Source organism: Magnolia sinica, chromosome 2, assembly GCF_029962835.1.
Source record: "Magnolia sinica isolate HGM2019 chromosome 2, MsV1, whole genome shotgun sequence".
NCBI classification, from domain to species: domain Eukaryota; kingdom Viridiplantae; phylum Streptophyta; class Magnoliopsida; order Magnoliales; family Magnoliaceae; genus Magnolia; species Magnolia sinica.
Window position 1 is genome coordinate 7,768,067 of NC_080574.1, and position 20,333 is coordinate 7,788,399.

The 20,333-nt window shown below is 41.5% G+C and overlaps 1 protein-coding gene across 1 annotated transcript; it reads right to left on the reverse strand.

The window, feature by feature from the left end:
• Positions 1–788: 788 nt before the first annotated feature.
• Positions 789–18,895, reverse strand: LOC131233551 (ubiquinol oxidase, mitochondrial-like). Its single transcript, XM_058230310.1, has 4 exons — positions 18,382–18,895; positions 15,182–15,310; positions 8,104–8,592; positions 789–1,127 (listed from the first exon to the last, which is right to left on the reverse strand). The coding sequence occupies exons 1-4, from the start codon at positions 18,769–18,771 to the stop codon at positions 1,068–1,070; spliced, it is 1,068 nt and encodes a 355-aa protein (XP_058086293.1). The 5' UTR covers positions 18,772–18,895; the 3' UTR covers positions 789–1,067.
• Between the last annotated feature and the right edge of the window lie 1,438 nt (positions 18,896–20,333).

Consider the following 20,333-nt stretch of genomic DNA (forward strand, 5'->3'; position numbering starts at 1 on the left):
GAAATGAATCAATTTCACTACCTGATGGCACCTTTGATACGGAGGTTCCATCATTTATTTTTTTCAATGAACGAAATAAGAGGTAGGGACGGGACAACTCAACTTAGTAGACTTGACTTGTCCGACTCGTTCAGACCCGACTCGACCCAAACCAAGTGGGTGAGTCGATCCGAACCGAGTTAGTCCAGTCCAAACTCAAACCAAGTCAAGTTGGGGTCACCCAGTAACTCGACCCGAAATCCGACTCGGTACTGACTGGACTCAATCTGAAACCTGACTCATACATTAAAAAAAAAAAATTTGATGTTTCAGATCTGAGATGCCGTGTAGCTGATAGAGAGGCTGCAATTCCAGCAAATGCACCTATGTTCTAAGCTGTGATTTCAGCCTGCAGATACCGGCTGCACCTGACCCGACTCGTTGCTGACTCGACCCGACTCGACTCCTGTGACTGGGTCAGACTCGGTCCGGGTTAGTCCAGGCCAGACCCAGACTCGGATTGGTTCAGGCATGCAGGACTCGGTACCAAGTCGGGTCGAGTTCGGGTCAAGTCTATTTCAAAACCAAGTCAAGTTAGGTCAGTCCTAACTCGGTCCGACTCGACTCAATGCCCAGCTCTAATCAAAATCAAGATGTATTACCGCAAGGCAGACATGCCCTTGAATTAAGCTCAAGTCATCCTTTTTTTTTGTTAATTTAAGATAACAAATAAACTATGGTGTCGCTGGAGCAATTCATCAAGCATATCCATACTTTCTTTTCTTCTTCTTTTGGGAGAGTAGACAAAGTTACCAACCCAAGGAGATGATATTATACAAAAACAATGTCTTTGAACACAGTAGATACTGGTGTGTAGAGTCTCTACTACTAAAAGGAGTAATTTCACATTCTCTTACTGTGTAACCGGACATTACTATCCATCCATTTGTTGGTTCTCTCACAGGGTGAGATATTCCTCTCGTTCGAATCAAATATATCTGAGACCCATTAATGCAAACATAACACTTATTCTTTTTCATGTTCAGAAGAGCAACGCTACCATACATTTACATGAAAAAAGAAACAAATCAATGGTACCCAATAGGAGCTGGAGCTTCCCTCAATTCCTTCCCCTGAAATTGAATGTCCTGATCATCGCAAAAGACATCAATAGGCATCAGTGAAATGCGAGAACATAGATCCAAGAATATGCACAGAACTAATATACCGGTAATGTCAGATATGAACATCCACCTACATTTTACTCAAAAGATTAAAAGATATAATAAGCATATGTATGTTCCAAGATATGACAAAAAGCCATGCATGGTGTAACGAGATGAACAAAACCAAATACTAGCTGATTTGACATGTTCACTATTTTGCTTTAAACTAGTTGCAGCAGTCCAGATTACAGGAATAAACTATCAAAAGTTGATATTCTCAGATCACAATCTCAAAATTCTTGATTCTTGGCTAGGGCAGCCTATCCAAGCTCTAGGTCATCTATATGCCCCTTGGCTGAGCTGGACCTGATCTTAGCCCTGAAAAATAAATACAGTGGACCCAAGAGCCACGCCCAGGCCAGGGCCTGAATTCACATGATCCTTTTCTTTTCTTATTCTTTTCTTTTTTTCTTGCTTTCTTTTTTGGTAGGTAACCAGGATCGAACACAAGACCTCAATGTTGAAATACACATTGTCTACCACTAAGCTATGGGCTCAACCACACATACAGCCTTTTGAAAACATACTTTTCACTTTTTTCCATTTAGCTTTCAGAAATTCCAATATGGTCAATATATAGGGCAGGATATTTCCAAATAAAAGGAGAGGCCAGGGATGCAGGGGAGGAAATGGGGTCAAGAACAGCGTACAGATACTTAACCGAGAAGCGGGATGATTTATCCCTCGTCCAGGTGATTCTACCAAGCTCCGCCTGGATCGGGGACATACTAGAAAGACAATCGAGTAAATCGGCATAATCACTAACCTCTCAATCGTGAAGATTTCTGCAACAAATAATGTCCCAAACAATGCCTGAAACGAAGTGAGAATAGAAGCTGGCGACAGGACTTTCCTTGTTAACGGCGAGGTGGTAAATAGATGGGAATCTATCCTTCAGTCTCATCTCCCCCTGCTGGTCTTCCCAGAAACGAATCGCAGAGCTGTTCCCCAAATCAAAACCAATGTTCTCAACAACAGCTTTTTTGGAACGAAGAATACCTCTCCAAATGTGTGAAGCTCTGTAAATTGAAGAATCCTTTGTCCACCATCCCCCCCAGGGAAGACCCGTATTTTCCTTTGACAACACTACACCATAAGGCATCCGGTTCCGATCACAACCTCCAAGACCATTTACCCAAGAGGGCCCTATTCATGACCTTCAGCTTTTTGATACTCGCACCACCATCCTGGAAATCGCTGCAAACTTCTTGCCAATCCAGGAGATGAAATTTCTTCTGATTATCCTTGCCGCACCATAAAAAATCTCTTCTCAACTTATTGATCCGAAGCAGAACTGAAGGCGGGCATTTAAGAAGAGACATGAAATAAATAGGGATGTTGGATAAGGCAGCTTTTATAAGGGTGAGCTTGCCCCCCATGGACAAGTACCTACATTTCCAACTGGCCAGTATCTTTTGAAATTTGTCCACTACCTTATCCCACATCGATATCGGGGGGCAACCAATAGCGAGCGGCAACCCAACAAACGACATCGAAAGCAGAGCAAACATGCAGCCCAGGGAATCAGCGAATGTGGATAGGTCCTGATCCAATATATTAAACCCAAAAACATTTTCAGTCCTGAAACTGTCTCGAAGCATCTAAGAGTCGTGTGGAGATTGTTGATGGCTTCAGTATCCGCTTCAACCATGATGAGAGTGTCGTCAGCGAATTGAATATGGGATATTGGCATAAGAACACCTGCCATTGAAATCCCACGGAAGAACCCAACGCTTTGACCCTCAAGCAGCATTTGAGAGAGGGCCTCACCAATCATAAGAAAGAGAAGAGGAGAGAGAGGATCACCTTGACGAAGACCCCTCGTACTGGGGAAGAAGCCTTTCGGAACACCATTGAGAAGGACCGAAAAATGAGCCGATTCGACACATGTCTTAATCCACTTCCTCCATTTTTCTCCGAAACCCATACGGAGAAGCATGTAGTGTAAGAACCCCCAGTCCACATGGTCATAAGCCTTCTCAATGTCAAGCTTGCAAAATATGCTTTTCTTCCCCGACCTGTGACAAGTGTGAAGAACTTCATTAGCTATCAGAGCGCCGTCAATTATCTGTCTGCCCCTTATAAAGGCATTCTAATACTTCGAGTTCAGCTTCCCCATTACCGTCGATAATCTAGTGGCCAGAATTTTGTACGGACTGCCAATCAAACTAATGAGCCTGAAATCTGAAAACGAGTTTGTGCCAACTACTTTGGGGATGAGGGCAATGAATGAGGCACTAATACCCTTAGATAACTTACCCCTGGAGTGGAATTCATTTAGGAAATTCATGACATCTGGACGAACACTGTCCCAGAATGTTTGAAAGAAGGTGATGGGAAACCCATCAGGCCCTGGAGATTTGTCACCTTCCATCGCGTCTATAGCCGCTTTTGCTTCCTCTTCCGAGAACAGAGCCTCCAGAAGATCCGCATCCGACCTCAAAAGTGACTGAAAGGGATCCCGTCCAATCGAGATCTGGATCATCCCTCGGAGGAAAGAACGGATCTGAAGTGAGCCACTGCTATTTCAGATATCTCATCTCTATCGTCAACCTGTCTACCGTCTATAGTGATGCTAAGGATGTCTTTTGCCCGAGCCCTCATGTTGGCTAAGCTGTGAAAACATTTAGTGTTTTTGTCACCTTCCGAAATCCACCTAGCCCTTGATTTTAGCTTCCAAGATAGTTCATCTTCAAGGGTTCTGGATGACAAGTATTAAATGATCTAAATGCGTCTGGATAGAACATCCATTGGGAGGTCTTTGCCTTCAATAGTAGAGTCGATCTGTTGCAATTCTGCAAATAAAGCTTCTGTCTCGAACTCTTTCTTCCGATATTCTTCTTCCTTCCATTCTTTAATCTTCTCCTCAAGGAATCTGAGTTTGCAAATCAACCTATGACCAGCGAAGCCATCCACCTTGGGAGAGGGCCACCACTCCACTATTTTCTGCTTGAATCCGTCAATGCCGAGCCAAGCGGAGTTGAATTTGAATGGTTTGGGACCCCAATTTACATCAACCACCGAGAGAAGGATATGGTAGTGATTAGATGTCGTTTTAGGAAGGGCAATCTGATTAACTGAGGGGAATTCCTCAATCCAATCCGTGGATAAGAGAAACCTGTCTAGTCTCGACTGAATCTGAGATTTTCGTCCGCTAGACCATGTAAATTTGGCACCTGCCAGAGGAAGATCCACGAGCTCCTGATCCTGAATCCAATCGAAGAAGGATTGCATAGCATGGCTTGTTCTCCTTTTACGAGAATGCTCCTCCACAAAACGAATCACGTTGAAGTTACCCACGAAACAAAACGGGCCTGAAAAGGACTGTCTAATGGCAGTCAACTCGTCCCAAAATTTAAGCCTTAAAGAGTCATCATTAGGACCGTAAACAGAGATAATTATACAACGGAGATTGGAGAACTTATCTTGGAGAATGACCGCTTGCGAAAAGGTCCCCGTCAACGAGCTCTGCAAGTCCCACTTGGAGGACTTCCAAGCAATAAGGATGCCGCCCGAGGAACCAACGGCATCTAAAGACACGAACTTCTCGTCCTGAGCTCCCCAAAGCGTGCCCAGAAGACTTTCAGAAAACAATGGAACTTTAGTTTCCTGAAGGCAAATGACATCCGGATTCTTTCTCCTGATAGATCGTTTGATCAAACTCCGCTTCTACTTGGAGCCGACACCCCTAACGTTCCAAGAGAGAATGATCATTGGGGAACTGAGCTGCCCCAAGTACCCTTCCGTCCACGTCTAGCAGTAGACATAGAGGCTGAAGCTGGAGAAGGTTGAAGCCTGAGAAGCTCTCTGTTGCTAACAGACCGGGTTACTTGTTTGGCAGGGGTCTTAGTCGAAGGGAGGGGTCTGCCCCTGTTCTCGATGAATTGGAAGAGGCCAGAATAATCTTCTGTTCTGTACCGAACGAGAGGCCCAACAAACGACCCACGCAACCCATTGCATCTCTGATCCATTTTTTGTTTCGGATTTCTTCAAAAATTTCATCTCTACTTTTGCCTTCAGCTGACCCCGCCAAGTTGTCTTCCTGTTGCTGATGTGGAAACTCTACGCACATCTGTAGAGGTTCTACGATTATCACATCGCTGGAAATCTCCTCTTGAAACAAGGTTAGGGGGCCCAGATCTGCTCAATCCCTGCTCTGGGACGCGGAGTTAGCTGGAGATGAAGGGACGGATGATGCGGAATAGGATTCGAATAGCAGGTTTTCTGACATATCTCCTCTTGAGGTGTCATCGCCCAAAGCCGAACGAGGAAGATTACGGGAAGAGGGCATTAGGACGAGAGAATGAGTTTGGGTGCAGGTAGTGGCTTGAGGAAGATCGGGTCTGAGGGTCTGGTGTGGATAAAGATTAGGGTTAGGATTGATAGGGACGGGTTCGCGTACTTTAATCGAGCCTCATTTGCTAGGAGAGCCGAATTCGGGTCGAGAACGGACCCACTTCGACAAACCCTAAATCGATTAGGGACGTCAACCTTGGAGAACACGTCCGCTCGTCCATGTGGATGGTCCTGCAACCGTCGACAGTGAAATTGGGCGACACACGTCAAGATCCTGCAGCAGACGCAGCGTCGTCATTAATAGCTCTCGGATTCTGATGATACGAGAGGCCACGTGTCTGCACGATCGACGTCCGATGAGGAGAAGGCTCCTCCATCCAAGCAGGAGCTTCTGACTCCGAGACACGTGTTGCGATCTCCAGCATCATCGAAGTCTTCCCACCGTAACCAGAGATATCGTCTGGCAGGCGTGACGCGGGAGCAGAGGAGAAGTTGCCACGTACCCCCTGGAAAAGTTGTACGTTGTCTTGATTGATGATAGCTACAGGTGAACTGGCAGCCCGATGCACCGGTAGTCCGGTGGAGAATGGGGCCTGTACTCCTTCCCTCGATCTCTCCTGCGTCTGCACGGGGAGAGGACTCGCCGTTTCCCTAGAACTCCACACATCTCCCCATCTGGGTTGAATCGATTCTGGATGTTCCTTCTGAACTGGAAGCAGGATGGTCCGGTTGTCCACCTTGACGCGAACGTGGGTCGGGAAAGCGGAACCTTTCTTTCTTCTCACCCGAGCCCTGATAACACCAAGTTCCACCCCCAGCTGAGTCTTAGTGTCGATTTCTAGAATAAATCCCCGGCGAGATGCTGCTTTAATGAGGAAATCGTCATCCCAACACTCCATTGGGATGTCCCAGATGAGAATCCAGATGTTTTCTTTACCAAAGATGGAAAATTCATCCACGCCATGATTTTTATGACCGGACCAGAGGCATGCAATTGTCCAACCATTGTTAACATATCTAGATTGAGGCCTGGACAAACTCTAACCCAAAGAGCATTATAACCAAAGGGCTTAATATCAGAGTTTCCGTATTGGAAGCCTGTACAATCTCTAATCCATTCCTTGACTGCCGATATCAATGGACCCTCTCTTGTTAAGATCACCATAGATTTAGCCAATTCTGTTTGATTTTTGTCGAAAATCTCCTGATCCATTGTGACAGTGTAATCCAATAGCTCGTCTGAGACGTCATTACCGTCAGAGTTCATCGGGGCCTTCGGGATCGCATCCGGCATCCGATCATCTAAGGCAATTCCATTTGGGCCATGTAACAAAACATCTCTGAAAGAATGATCCTCCGAGCGAACATGAGGCGGATTAACCAGACCTGGGGGGATGTTTTGATGATCTAAGGGTTTGGAAGTTCGTGGGGAGGGCCGCTTCAAGTTAGTTGAGGCGGGTAAAGTTTTTGGACCGAAATGAGCCCTTTGAACCAGCATTTTTTTTCCATCGTAGCTGACTCTATGCAGCATGGCCACCGCCCTGGCCAGTTCAGCTTCGCTACTCATGCGAATTAGAGCGAAGCCACGATAAGCACCGCTCTCTCTGTCTCTAGGCATGACTAGATCCATAACAGCTCCCGCCCGCCCAAAAATTTTCTCTAGATTGATAGGAACCCAACCATGAGGATATCCTTTAATGTAGAGAGTGGGATATGATGCGTATGTACTGCGACTATTGCCCACCGTGTTCCGATTCCGTCTTCTTGGTTCGACCAGGTTCCACTCCCTCTCATCCTTACTAAGTGCCTCACACACTTCTAATAGGAGTCCCTTCCCTTTTAATCTGGCGAGAGCCAGATTATCCTTCGATACAACGTCAACACGTTTGTTCTTTCTGGTCATCGACATAGTTGTGTGACCGTCACGACCTCGCGACGTCACCACTATGTCGTCGTCGTCGTCGTCGTCATCGTCACCAATACTTTTTTCTTTTTTCTTGCTTTCTTTTTTGGTAGGTAACCAGGATCGAACACAAGACCTCAATGTTGAAACACACATTGTCTACCACTAAACTATGGGCTCAACCCCACATACAGTCTTTTGAAAACATCCTTTTCACTTTTTTCCATTTAGCTTTCGGAAATTCCAATATGGTCAATATATAGGGCACTCCAACAATTTCATAAAACATTGGAAGTTATTCTTGAGAATCATTTCGAGAGTCATTGCTCGTCCAAGGCACTTGCAAGATTTTGTGCACATGGATAAAATACAATCCCTAAAAAATCACTCTGCCAAATCAGCAGCTGGAGCAGCAACCATAACAGAATGAGCATTCACAACTATGATGAGAGGTCTGCTGTCCTGCTATCAAATAATTTTTATTTTTATTTTTTAAAAAAGGAGAGAGTGCTGCCAATGTGAGAAAAAATTTCAGTGTTATGGTTGTTTGAAGAACGTAGAATACGTCCCTAAAAATATGCTATGCACAAGTGGCATCCCTTCAACAAAAATAGAAGGAAAAAAAAAAAGGAAAAAGAAAAAAGAAATGGAAAAAAGAAAAAAAGGAAAGTATGCGAACAGGAAACAGCTGATACTCACAGAAGCGAAGTGGTTGACATCTCGATGGTGTGCTTCATCAGCTCTTATCACAATCACAACATCCTTCAACGTCGCATCCTTCGGTAGCCTCCAATAGTCTATAGCAATAGCAGGAGCTGGAATATTTTCTATCGCTCCGCTGTCAATATCCTTCAAGAACTCAGTGTATGAATGTATGGCTTCCTCCTCAAGATAACCAACAATCCTATGAGCCAGCTTAGGAGATAGCAGATAGAGAACGAAGAAGGCGTTGAAGAAGACTCCCTGGACAGTGAGAACCAGCAACCTCTCATACCATCTTGGCTGCACTATCTCCACCATAGTCATCAGGTGCATCCTCTCGTTCTCTGCTTCTTCTAGCAAGGCCTTGATCCAACCACCACTTTGTTGGAACTTGCGGAGAGACTTGAGGTGCAGTAACATTCCTCCCACCATTCCCGGAACAGCAGCTACTGTTTCGAGCATCATTGCACGACATCCATATCTCCTCTGCACCACAACAATTCAGTCATCAAGAATCAGCATCATAGCAACAGCACCCATATAATGCGACAAGGATGATCATCCTCCAGGTAGGTTGAGAAGAGAAAATGAGTATAACATAATAGATCAAAATATTTCCAGTGATTCTATGAGAACTGTACATACCTATAATGGAGACAGGAAAATTGAAAAACATGTTTTACCAAGAAAATCTGAATTACAAATTTGACACTGCTAATGTAACACCTGGTGGTAGTGCTTGATGTTATGAAGAAGTAAAATGATCAATGTTACCTTTACAAGTAAAAAAAGAGAGACAAACCACAACTACATGCACCCATTCATAAACATACATGTAATGCCTCAAACCTGCCGCAAGATGTAAAGCAATATGAATGTTAAAGATAAGATGAATCCCAGGCATAATAAAAAAATAATAATAATAAATTTAAAAAAAAAAAAAACTCAGGCAAATTTTCAAAACCTACCTATAAAAGCCTGGCCCATTTCACATAGTCAATAGCTCGACACAACATTGTCTGCGGTCTTGACCATCTTAATCCTGAGAAATGTGTTTTCTTAGGGCTCGTTGAGAGCTTGTATTTGGAATGCATTGAAATCCAAATCTCACTTACACTGGAATCAAGGTGACTCCAAATCCTCAGTGGTGTTTAGCAGCTTGTAATTGGAATGCACTAGAATCCAAACCTTCCTTTTGGGAGCTTGTATTTGGATTGCTTGGAATTATTTAGGGGTCGTTTGGCACCATGGATTTGGGGGGATTTCAAATCCCCAGATATGTTTGGCACCATAAAGTAACTGGGGGTTTCAAATCCATGGGATTTAACTCCTTAGATATCATGAGTCACAACTGAATGTTATTCAAGAGTCTTCTTCTTAATGGCCAACCATGTGCTGTGAGGTTAACGGGAAGTATTGCACAGGTAAGCAATGTTTGAAATATCGGTATCGTGTTACATATCGCATCCTTGGGAACAGATACATTACGCGATAAAGATATGGAAAACTTTGCGTGTGTGATAAACAATAAATGAAAACCTTCTTATGGACAAAACACAACATTGCTAGAGGAAAACACAATTATTCAGGTACAAGGAAGCAAAGAACCAACACAATATAATATCTATTACATCCCTCTTTTGTATTGGAAATCTTCCCTATTTGTAAATGAATTTCTTCCCTCTTTTTTATCACCATCATCATGTATCGTTACCTTCTTCAATATAATATATGTTACTTCTCCAAAGAGAGAGAGAGTAGCCTTCCAATGGATTGTAGTCTGCCTTAAAAAGAAACAAACCAAAGACTAAAGATATGGGGTCCATGATGATGCAGGACGCATGATTTAATGCTAGCATCAAATCATGTGTCCTGCATCAAACTTGGTATCAGAGACCATAGGTTTAGCATAAGATTTTTGTGTTGCATCTAGGTTAGAGTCACATCTAAGGTTAGTAGAGTATGCATTGCATATAGGATCATATTGCCGAATTTTTGTTGGAGTATCTTATTGCTGAATTTTCAGTTTGCATCCCCACTTATACCATTGCTGAAATTTCAGCATAGTAATTTCAGGTTGTCACAATACTGAATTTTTAACTTGCAATATTCGGATTACATCCGTGCTGAATTTTCAGTTTGGCACCCCAAGATTACTATCTTGCTGAATTTTCAACGTAAGATTTGAGAATAGCAACTTGCTGAATTTTCTGGTTAGTGTGTTTAGAGTGATCTCTAGGTGAGTACTATCATTGTCATCACATTGTCCTAAGACCTAGGGTTTCCTTTAGAGTGTCCACATGTATGCCCACTCGTTCAGGACGTGGTTTTGGCCTACATCCCACCATGAATCTATAGCAAATTGACGAGGCTCTTAACGCTATCAACAACCGTCTGACGGCTATTGAAGCGCACAATACGACCACCACAACTCAATTGACCGTGATCAATGCACGTGTCAATGGGCTTGAAGCCTCCCTTGGGGCAAACCCCGACATTCGAGAAGATGTCCAATCACAAGTCAGGGATCAAGTTGAGACTGTGCCACTTGCAATTATTAGCCGCGCCTTAAGCCAAATTGTAGAAAGTGATGATTGGTGTAGGGATTCAATTTTCCACACTTATGCCAAATGTTGTAGCAAAAACTGCAAGGTGATCATTGATAATGGCAGTTGCATTAATGTGGTATCTGCTCGCACCGTGAACCGCTTAGGTATGCTAGTCGTTCCTCACCCTCAGCCCTATCGAGTCTCATGGGTTGATGCATCTTCAATTCCGGTTTCTTAGCGTTGTCTCATTCTCATCCAATTTTGTTCCTATATGGACATGTTATGATGTGATGTTTTGCCTATGGATATAGGCCACATCATTTTGGGCAGGCCTTGGTTGTATGACATAGACACAACACTATTCAGTTGCTCGAATACGTGTTCATTTCTGTATGGAGGCAAAAGGATTGTCTTGAAGTTTCTCCCGCCCAAAAATATCCTCAAAAAGGAGGACGTCAAGACATGTGGTCCTGAAGATGTGACGAAACTCCAGCTTGAGTCTCTTCCTATAGTTAATGCCAAAGAGTCTGAAAGAGAGACTAAAATTGATTTGACGTTGTATGCCCACGTGGTAAGTGAAGTCACACCTAAGGTTATTATGGAGATGCCACTTGAGGTTACACCTGAGGGTAGTGTAGAGTTACCATTTAAGGTGAGTTCGATATTGGAGGAGTCCAGCGCTATTATTCCAGGGGCCATACCAGATGAGTTTACACCCGTGCGAGACATTCACGCATTGACTCTAACAAACCTTCATCACGATCAAATGAGTCCTGGAGAGGAAGCGGATTTGGAAACACAAGTAAATGAGCCTAGGACCCCTATAAATTGCATACCCATGTCTGTGATCTATAGGCCTTCAGAGTTTGCATATGCATCTACACAACATAAGCATAACTTGCATGTGGAGATTAAAAAAAGAATCAATATAAGTAGTGAAACATACAAAATGATTGTTGACTCACACCATAGGTTTAAAGAGTTTGTTATGGGTGATGAAGTCATGATTAAAATATGTCCAAAAAGGTTTCCGCAGAGAACCATAAAAAAAATTACAAGCCCATAGCGCTGGACCATATAAAATCTTGAAAAGACTGGGTTTAAATGCTTACTTGATAGATCTTCCACCTAACATGGGTATCAGTTTCACATTTAATGTGGAAGATCTTGTACTGTTTCATGGACATTCCCCTAACCCTCACATGAACTTTGATGATGATACCCCTGACCTGTCCCAAAACCCACGGCCATTACCTGACCCCTCTTCTCAACCTTTACCATCCATACCATCCATATCTATGAGAAGAGAGGAGATGAAGGATATCTTAGATGAAGAAGTGGTTTCCACACGACATGGCAGTTACCAGGAGTACCTTGCCAAGTTGAAGGGCATACTAAAATCAGACAGTATGTGGATCACAGAGTCAAAGTTTCAGCGACGATACCCGGATCTCCTCGAGCATCACTGCAGCTTTATTTCGCCAGAGGAAATCTCCTCAGCCGAGGGGAATTGATCGGGACATCGGAAGACCTACTCGGATATACCAAAGACAGAGACGACCACTCACATCAGCGCAACTTTCTTTGTGGATGGGAGACGAGTTCCAGATGGGGCCCGACAGGCCATTTTAAAGACTCCACGTGCATTGGACGTGCATCAGGAAGACTCCACTTTGGGATGATGCATGTGGGCTGCTTAGGAGACTATTTTAGTCATAAGATTTATATTTCGTGTCGATCCGACCGTTGGATCTTATCGATCAATCCATCAGGCCACTAGATCTTTTAGATCTGGGCCCCTTGGACTCTAATCTTGCTTTCTTTATGGTTTTTGTTATTTTTAGGAGTTATTTGATGATTGAGATTGATACTATATGTTTTAGTTTTCTTATTTTGGATGATGGGCCACTTGGCATAGTTGTAATTATGCTAGATTTAATTCCGAATTTTTAATTATAAAAGCACGGGGGGTGGAGTTCCAACCCTAATGGTGTTATTACGAAGAAAAAAAAAAAAGAGTGGAGCTCTCTTGTGTGAAGAAATTTTCCTCCTTATTTTCTAGAGTTTAAAAAAAATATAAAAAATAAATAAATAAATAAATAAATCCTCCCTTCCAATTAAATTGTGGAAGGGTAGAAGCTTGTTCGGTGGTGGATTCTCTAAGGTCTTCTTCGTCTTACATCCTTCCTCTTTCTTCTTCAAAAGGTATTATTCTTCTTCTCTTGTCTTCCTCTTTTTCTTCTCATTACAACCTCCTAAACCTTAGATCTTCAATTTCCTCTTTTTCCCAATTTCTAAAAACTTTAATTCCAAAATCTCCAATTCCCATAAATCCTAATTTTCCTAATTTCAGATTTTCCCCTTCCTAACCCTAATCATAAAACCTACAAATCTGTCCATTGAGTGTGGAACGTGCCTGTGCTAAATTGGAAGTTTTATCCTTCCATCGGCCCTAGTTTTAATTGATTTATGTGATTTCTTAGCATGTGGGCATGTGATTTAGGTTAAATCAGATTTATTTCCTATTGTTTACTCTTAATCAATTGATTGGTTAGCATCTTTTGTTAATTGAATTACTTTATGGACTCTTTCATAATCTTCACATTGCATGCTGGCATTAAATCATGTATCCCGCATCACATGATTTGTTAGAGGAGTCAAATCAAATAAGAATAAGCATTCTATTAGATTGATGAGTATAAGTGCAGCAACATTCTTCACAAAACTATGACGCTCCTCCTAACATGAAGACCTGTTCTTTTGACGAGGTTGGATGATCAAGTGCTAGTTCAGTGTAGTAAATCATATCTCTTGACTTGGTATAAATTCATGAACCAAAGACAGATGATTATCTCATCTTATATTCCTCTTAAACTATCCAGCCACATTTAAAGGTGGATGGTCCCTCAGCATTATTAAACTCTTGGTTGAAAGGTTTCTCTTTGAGAGAAGTCTCATCAAATGTCATTGTAGGAGAAACAACAGGATAGAAAAAGATGGTGTTATGCTGTTAAGTGTGTAAGACATGTCCATATGTTCATCCTCTCTCAGAATACGAACATGATGAGAAGAAAAACCATAATTACTCTCAAACTCATAGCCATTTTGACAATTTCTAGAGATGGTTTCATTATACGGAGAGATCTACCTTCTTAGTTTGCTAGTTAAAAGATTATTGCACTGGTCCTCATTTATCTTTGCAACAACCGTGGCGTTTTGAGTTCCAAAGATGGCGCAATCGACATTCTCCAGTTAAAAAATGGCACATTCATTCTAAATACACCTCATTGATTCAAGACCTTTCAGTGCCATGCAGAGAGGCAGTATGAGTACCACAACCTAGACAAAAAGTCCACTAGTCTGCAGTGCCAGTTGTTAAGCACCTTTCGGTTTGAGCAAGTTCTAATGATTGAAAAGAAATTTGTTATTCAATGGAACAAACATAGGCACACTAAAAATGAGAACCAGTTACGGCGGATGGCCTGATCCAATAGCTCAGTGTGTCAATTAAATTGTAGAACCCAATATTGCAATTAAGTGTAAAATGGAAACATTTTGATCAAACAATTTCATGTACCTAATTACATGAAATTAGGTACAAGAAATGTTCCAAAAAAAAAAAAAAAACAACAATTTCATGTACCTAATTGACAAACGTCCTTAGGGCCTGTTTGGTTTTCCAATTTCCTATGAAATGCAAAGTAAATGAGCCATCATTATCATTTCCAAGTTTTGTTTAAACAGGAATTATGGCTCGTAAATCATGAGTCAAATACACTTGTAAAGTAGTAGTTAAAGTAAATTCTAATCATTACATTTTCACATTATAAAACTACTTTTTTTACAATGATTTCTTGGCGAAACAAACAATGTAACAAAATCATCATTGTAGTCAAAATGTAAGCAGCAAAATCATCATTGTAGTCAAATGTAAGTGAGTTCACCACACAATTACAAGAGTAAATAATCATTACCCATTTATAGTCATTTACCATTGTAATTGGAAAACCAAACAGGCCTTAGGAGTGTTTGATGAAATGATCATCACATACACTCTAAATGTTATGCATTCAATTTGAATATAATTGCATTAGTTCAGTCAGACAAAGCATAGCTTAGAACCCTATACAAAGGAAACCTATTATGTGCACTTCTTTTTTGAGATGTTATGATTTAAAAGTGTGTATTAAGGCCTTTTTTAACAATTTCTGAAGTTTTATTGAAAAATTCAACCATTTCCCCGATGTTTCCCAAAAAGGGCGATAAATTATCTGATAGAACATATCCTCAATCCAAAAATGTCAAATTTATCAATGAAGAGCCAGTAACAAGGCTGAATCCTGATGGAAGCCATGCACATATCCTGAAATGTTTTCTTATCCATGATACAATCTTATACAAGGATCAGACTGGTGTAATAACTTGCCCTATGCGTAAGCATTACAATGACTTGATCGGGATCAATTTGAACTATCTCATCAAACAACAATAACCATAACTGTAAAAAGGATAAAGAAAAAACCCACCTGAAAAAATATGTCTGTTGGAATCCTAAGAAGCTTTACCGTCCTATAAGCGAACTTGTCCAGAAATGTCTTTGGGACATGGTGCTTCGTCAGATCAATTGCCAGATCAGCTTTATAAGCATCCCATGGCTACAAAACAACAAAAAAGAAAACAAAAATGCCCAACAGAAAACCCAAGATCAGTTAATTTTGCAGCCAATTTTCAAACCCAAATGCCAATTTCGGCCATTTATATGTATGCATGCATGTGTAAGTTAATCCTCTTCCAGTTCCAAACATAACTGTCAGTACAAAGTTTAACAATATTTGTGTTTTGTCTCCAATTTTAAACCAACTGTACAAAAATAAAGGAAATACTTATGTCAAGAATTGATCACCAAGGGGACATGCTTGATGATAAGGAAATTCTTTTAAGAGGAATTACAAAAAGGAAGGATTAAGAAAAAAAACAATTATCTTTTAAACAAAGTAAACAACAGCAGCAGCAGCAGCGATAATATAGATAAAAAAAGCAGAAATACAGATTTGTCAGAACTCACAAAAAAAATAAAAAATAAATAAAAATGATAACTGTCCAAGAAAATTATCATATCGAATTTAAGAAAAGAACGATAACTGGGAGATTAAAAGAAAAAATGATAGAATATCATGCTGATCATTCGTTTTTAATATATATATATATATATATATATATCTTAAGACAAGTTTTGAGCATTTAAAACAAAAATGAAATCATTATTTGATTGGGAACTGGTATACGACCAAAGACGAATGAACTGAATGTCTGAAAATTTTCTCACAATGAATCACCAAAGATAAAGAAGGAAGAACACAAGATGACCCAATTAGTAGTTAAGAGAACTGATCACACTACCACTGGTTGCATGTCATACAACCCATTTCTGCTTCCACTTTTACCCTAAAATATGTTAGATACTATTAATGGCAAAGTGCTTGTAAAAATGGGTTGTAGGATAGGTTAACCAGCAGCGGTTGAAGGTGATCACTCCTCTAATGATAATAATATTTAAGGAAATGATATCATGAGACTACTTTATGCACAGTATGACCTGTAATAGACCATTCATCCAATGGGCTCCACAATAGGTTGGCTATAAACCCAAAGTCATGCTACTAAATATCCTAATAGTTTGATCAATGGTCTTCAAATAGCAGGTTAAAATCAACTGAGTAAAAGACCATTTCATAATATAGCCCCTCAGGATCCATTCAGATTAGGGGTGGGAATGGGCCAGGCCAGGGTTGGCCCTAGTCCAGCCCTGGCCCTAATCCATCTGACAGGTGCTGGCCCTAGCCCTAGCCCTAATCCAGCTGAAAGGCCCTAGCACTGGCCTATAAGGAATGATCAAATGTTTAAAATAGTCCGATCTAAGATTCATTTATTTATTTATTATTATTATTATTCTTTTTGGGTCTCCTTCAGTTACAATGAGCCCCATCATCTAAATAGTTCGAATCGCTGAAACATGGCCCAGACCCAACGAGTGCCTTTAAACCAAATGTGTGGTGAACAGGAACAACTCACAAGTGTCTTTAAACAGCCCATTCTTCTTTTTCTTATTTTTTAATCGGTGGCCTACTTGATGATTGGGCCAGGCCAGGCCAGGCCAGGCCATTCATCAGTAGCCCTGGCCTGACACCAGGCCTAGATTTCAAGCCCATGCCCAGTCCTTGGGCCGAGTTTAGGGACACAAACCCTGTCCCTACAGGGTCGGGCACCCGGCACGTTGCCACCTATAGCTCGGATCCTTGTATTGGTCAATCAGGATTGGCCAAGACATGCATTTTAAAACTGTATTGGTGCAAAAAGTTAGTTTAAAATGCATATATTGTCCAATCCTAGATTGACCAATACACAGATCAACATGAGCCCTTAGTGATAACTAATTGATAATTTATTACCTGGGGACATGCACACAGAACACCAAGTTCCTTATCTGGTGCACTGCATTCAAACTAAGCAAAGTGGCACAATAGTCCATCACCAGGACGCTCACTAGGAGGGTTCCATGCGGATGGACTACCATCCACAGATCATACAATCAGACAATGCTAACAATCTGATTGGACCTTTTCTAGTTGGAAGTTGATTGATGCCAATATCATTTCTACCAACCATTTCACCATCAAACAGTTAAGGTTGTTTGATCAGTGAATTTTCTACCTTGGTCAAATCCTTGGAGATCCTCACCAGATGAATGGGTTGGTATGGATAACCATGCCACGTTCCCATGAGTCCAACCTGATGCAGTGCGCTAGATAAGGATATTGGCAACAATCAGCACTGGGCATGAAAAGGTCAACATCAGATGGTTAGGATTGCCCATTCCATCCAATTTGCAGATGGTGGTCCATCCATTATGGGATCCACCTGATGAACAGTCAAGATCATGAACTGTTTATCCATGCATCCAATTGATTAATTAACCTATCCATACAACGTAGTATGCCAATTAAACTTTCAGAAGTACCACTTTCTTTCCTGCAACTCATGTCACATGTCAAGAACATCCAGGTCATGGAAACGGGGTGCCGCATCATAAAGATCAGCGTGAGTGAGAACCACTATTGTCCGCCCATAAAGCGGGGCCAGAATCAACAGTTGGGCCAAACTAATTAGTGGATTGGCCAAGTTTCACCCAGGAGATCTTTAGGGCCTGTTTGGCCGGACGGATCCCATGGGATTAGGAGGGATGGGATGGATTTTAAGGTAAAGATGGTGGTGTCAGTGGATTGGTTTAAGATCCATGGGATTGCTATATCCCGGGACAAGTTCACCAAGCCTGTTTGGCACGTTTGGCATATCCCGGGATTTTACCTTCCAATCCCTTCCAATCCGTCCGTCCAAACACGCCCCAGGCACAATTGAATGGGATTAGGAGGGATGGGATGGATTTTAAGGTAATGATGGTGGTTTCCATGGGTTTGCTATATCCCGGGACAAGTTCACCGGGTCTGTTTGGCTCGTTTGGCATATCCCGGGATTTTACCATCCCATCCCTCCTAATCCCATGGGATCCGTCCGGCCAAACAGGCCCTTATGGTGTGGCCCACCTTTTTCATGGCTAGGATGTTCAACACCAGCTATATCTTGGTGGGAAATAAAGCATTGTATACGAACATTTCTCGTTAATTAATTAATCAGAAACATAAATAATTTTCCTCTATTCCTCAGTTACCATGAAGCAATTCCAGGGCCAAGCTGATCCGTCCTCTCTTGTCACCTTTTGCGGGCCCACGCCCCAATAGCTTGAAATTGTGACTGCTTCCGGCGGCCGCTTCCCAATATCTCCCTTCCCGCCATCCGAAACCGAGATCTCCCTCACTTCCTCCCGTGTCTCCTTCGCAGCCGTCGATTCCGCCTGCGGTGCAGAAGCTGAGCTCAGCATCCGCTTCCATGGGGAAATCGCGAAGTAAAGATCCCTCGGTTCTCTGGATCCTAGGGTTTCGGGGGACTTTATCAAGGAGACGGAAGAGTAGCCGTTGGATTGGTGGGACCAGATGCTGATGCGGTTTTGACGGTGGAGGACGAGGTTCCTGAGCAGCAATCTTGCGGAATTCGAATTCATTGCCGATCTAGGGTTCTGAAACTAGGGTTAGGGTTTTGGAAATTTGGCGTTTTCTTCACGAAAGATCAGTGAAATGTTGGGGAGACATTTTGAGAGACATTGGAGAAGGGAAGTCAACAGAGTGGTAGTTACAGAGGTAACTAGAAAACGGTAACATACCGATACGGCACGGGGTACTGATGCTTCGGTGATCCCTGACTGTGGGGCCCACTATGACTTATTTTTATTATATCCACTCCGTCCATCCATTCCTCTCTAGCTCATGTTAGGCATTTTGTCAAAAATTCTTAGATCCAAATCTCCATTGGACCACACCATAGGAAACAGTGTTGATTGAACGCTTACCATTAAAAACTTCTTGGGGGCTACGGAAATTTTTATTTTCCATCAAACCTGTTGGTAAGGTCAAAACTGACTGTACGAAGTGACAACACAAATATTATACTCATCCAAAACTTTTGTGGCCCGCAAGAAGTGTTTAATTGTTTAATGGCCAATCACCACTGCTTCTTGCGTTGTGGTCCACCTGAGATACGGATGCTGTTGTTTCTGTAATTATGCCCTAAAATGATCTCAAGAAACGCATGGAAGGCGTGGATATAATAAAAATACATTATTGTTGGCTCCATAGTCAGGGATCCACCGAACATTGGTGGATCCTCGATCCACCGAAGCAACGTCCCAGCACGGGAACTGCGTGGGAGGATGAAGTGCTGATGTGACACGCGAACAAGACGTGGCCAAAGTCATTATGACCTAATATTAATAATATCCACCGGGACACAGCTGCGCCCAAAAAACAGGAGAACGGATTTGGCGAGACCGGTATATTTACTGCGTGGCCATTTTCAAAATAATAATGATAATAATAGCCCATTACCATTTCAAAAACACAAATCAGTTCTTGATAGCGCCGTGGTAAATTAACCAAAAAGAAAATAATTATCTTACTGGCTTTATATCCTCCAATGAATGGTACAAAAATTTTCACATTAAATTTTTTAACCGAACAATTTTTTAATGAATCAGTAGTATTATATTGATATCTATAAAAATAGTATGTCATCCACACTTAATAACAAAATAATTAAGCCATCATTATTATAGCCGTGAACATATGCATAGTGGTCTATTTCATATTTATGAAACCTTAAATTCAGAATGAAGGAATTAAACTACTTATATTAATATATTGGCACTTGTTTTAAATAGTAAAAATTTGTTTAGTTAAAAAATTAAATTCTTTTTATTTTTTTCAATGAAATTTTCAAAGTGAGTCATGTAAATTTATTTATCAAGATTCTTATAAAAAAGGTAAATTTTACATCCAACTGCTATACCTTTAAGTTAAATATTGTTGCCATATTCAACACAACATGCATAGTATTCAAACGGAGAAATTTTAATTAAAGTCGATGCATTATTTTTTAGTATACCATTCAAAGACTAAAAAACTAATCCTATTTAAATATGTTATCATCCAGGAGGTGTGTCTCCCCCACCATCTTGAACTGAGTTGGCCAGATACTATAAAAAAAACAAATACAAAAACAAAAACCAGC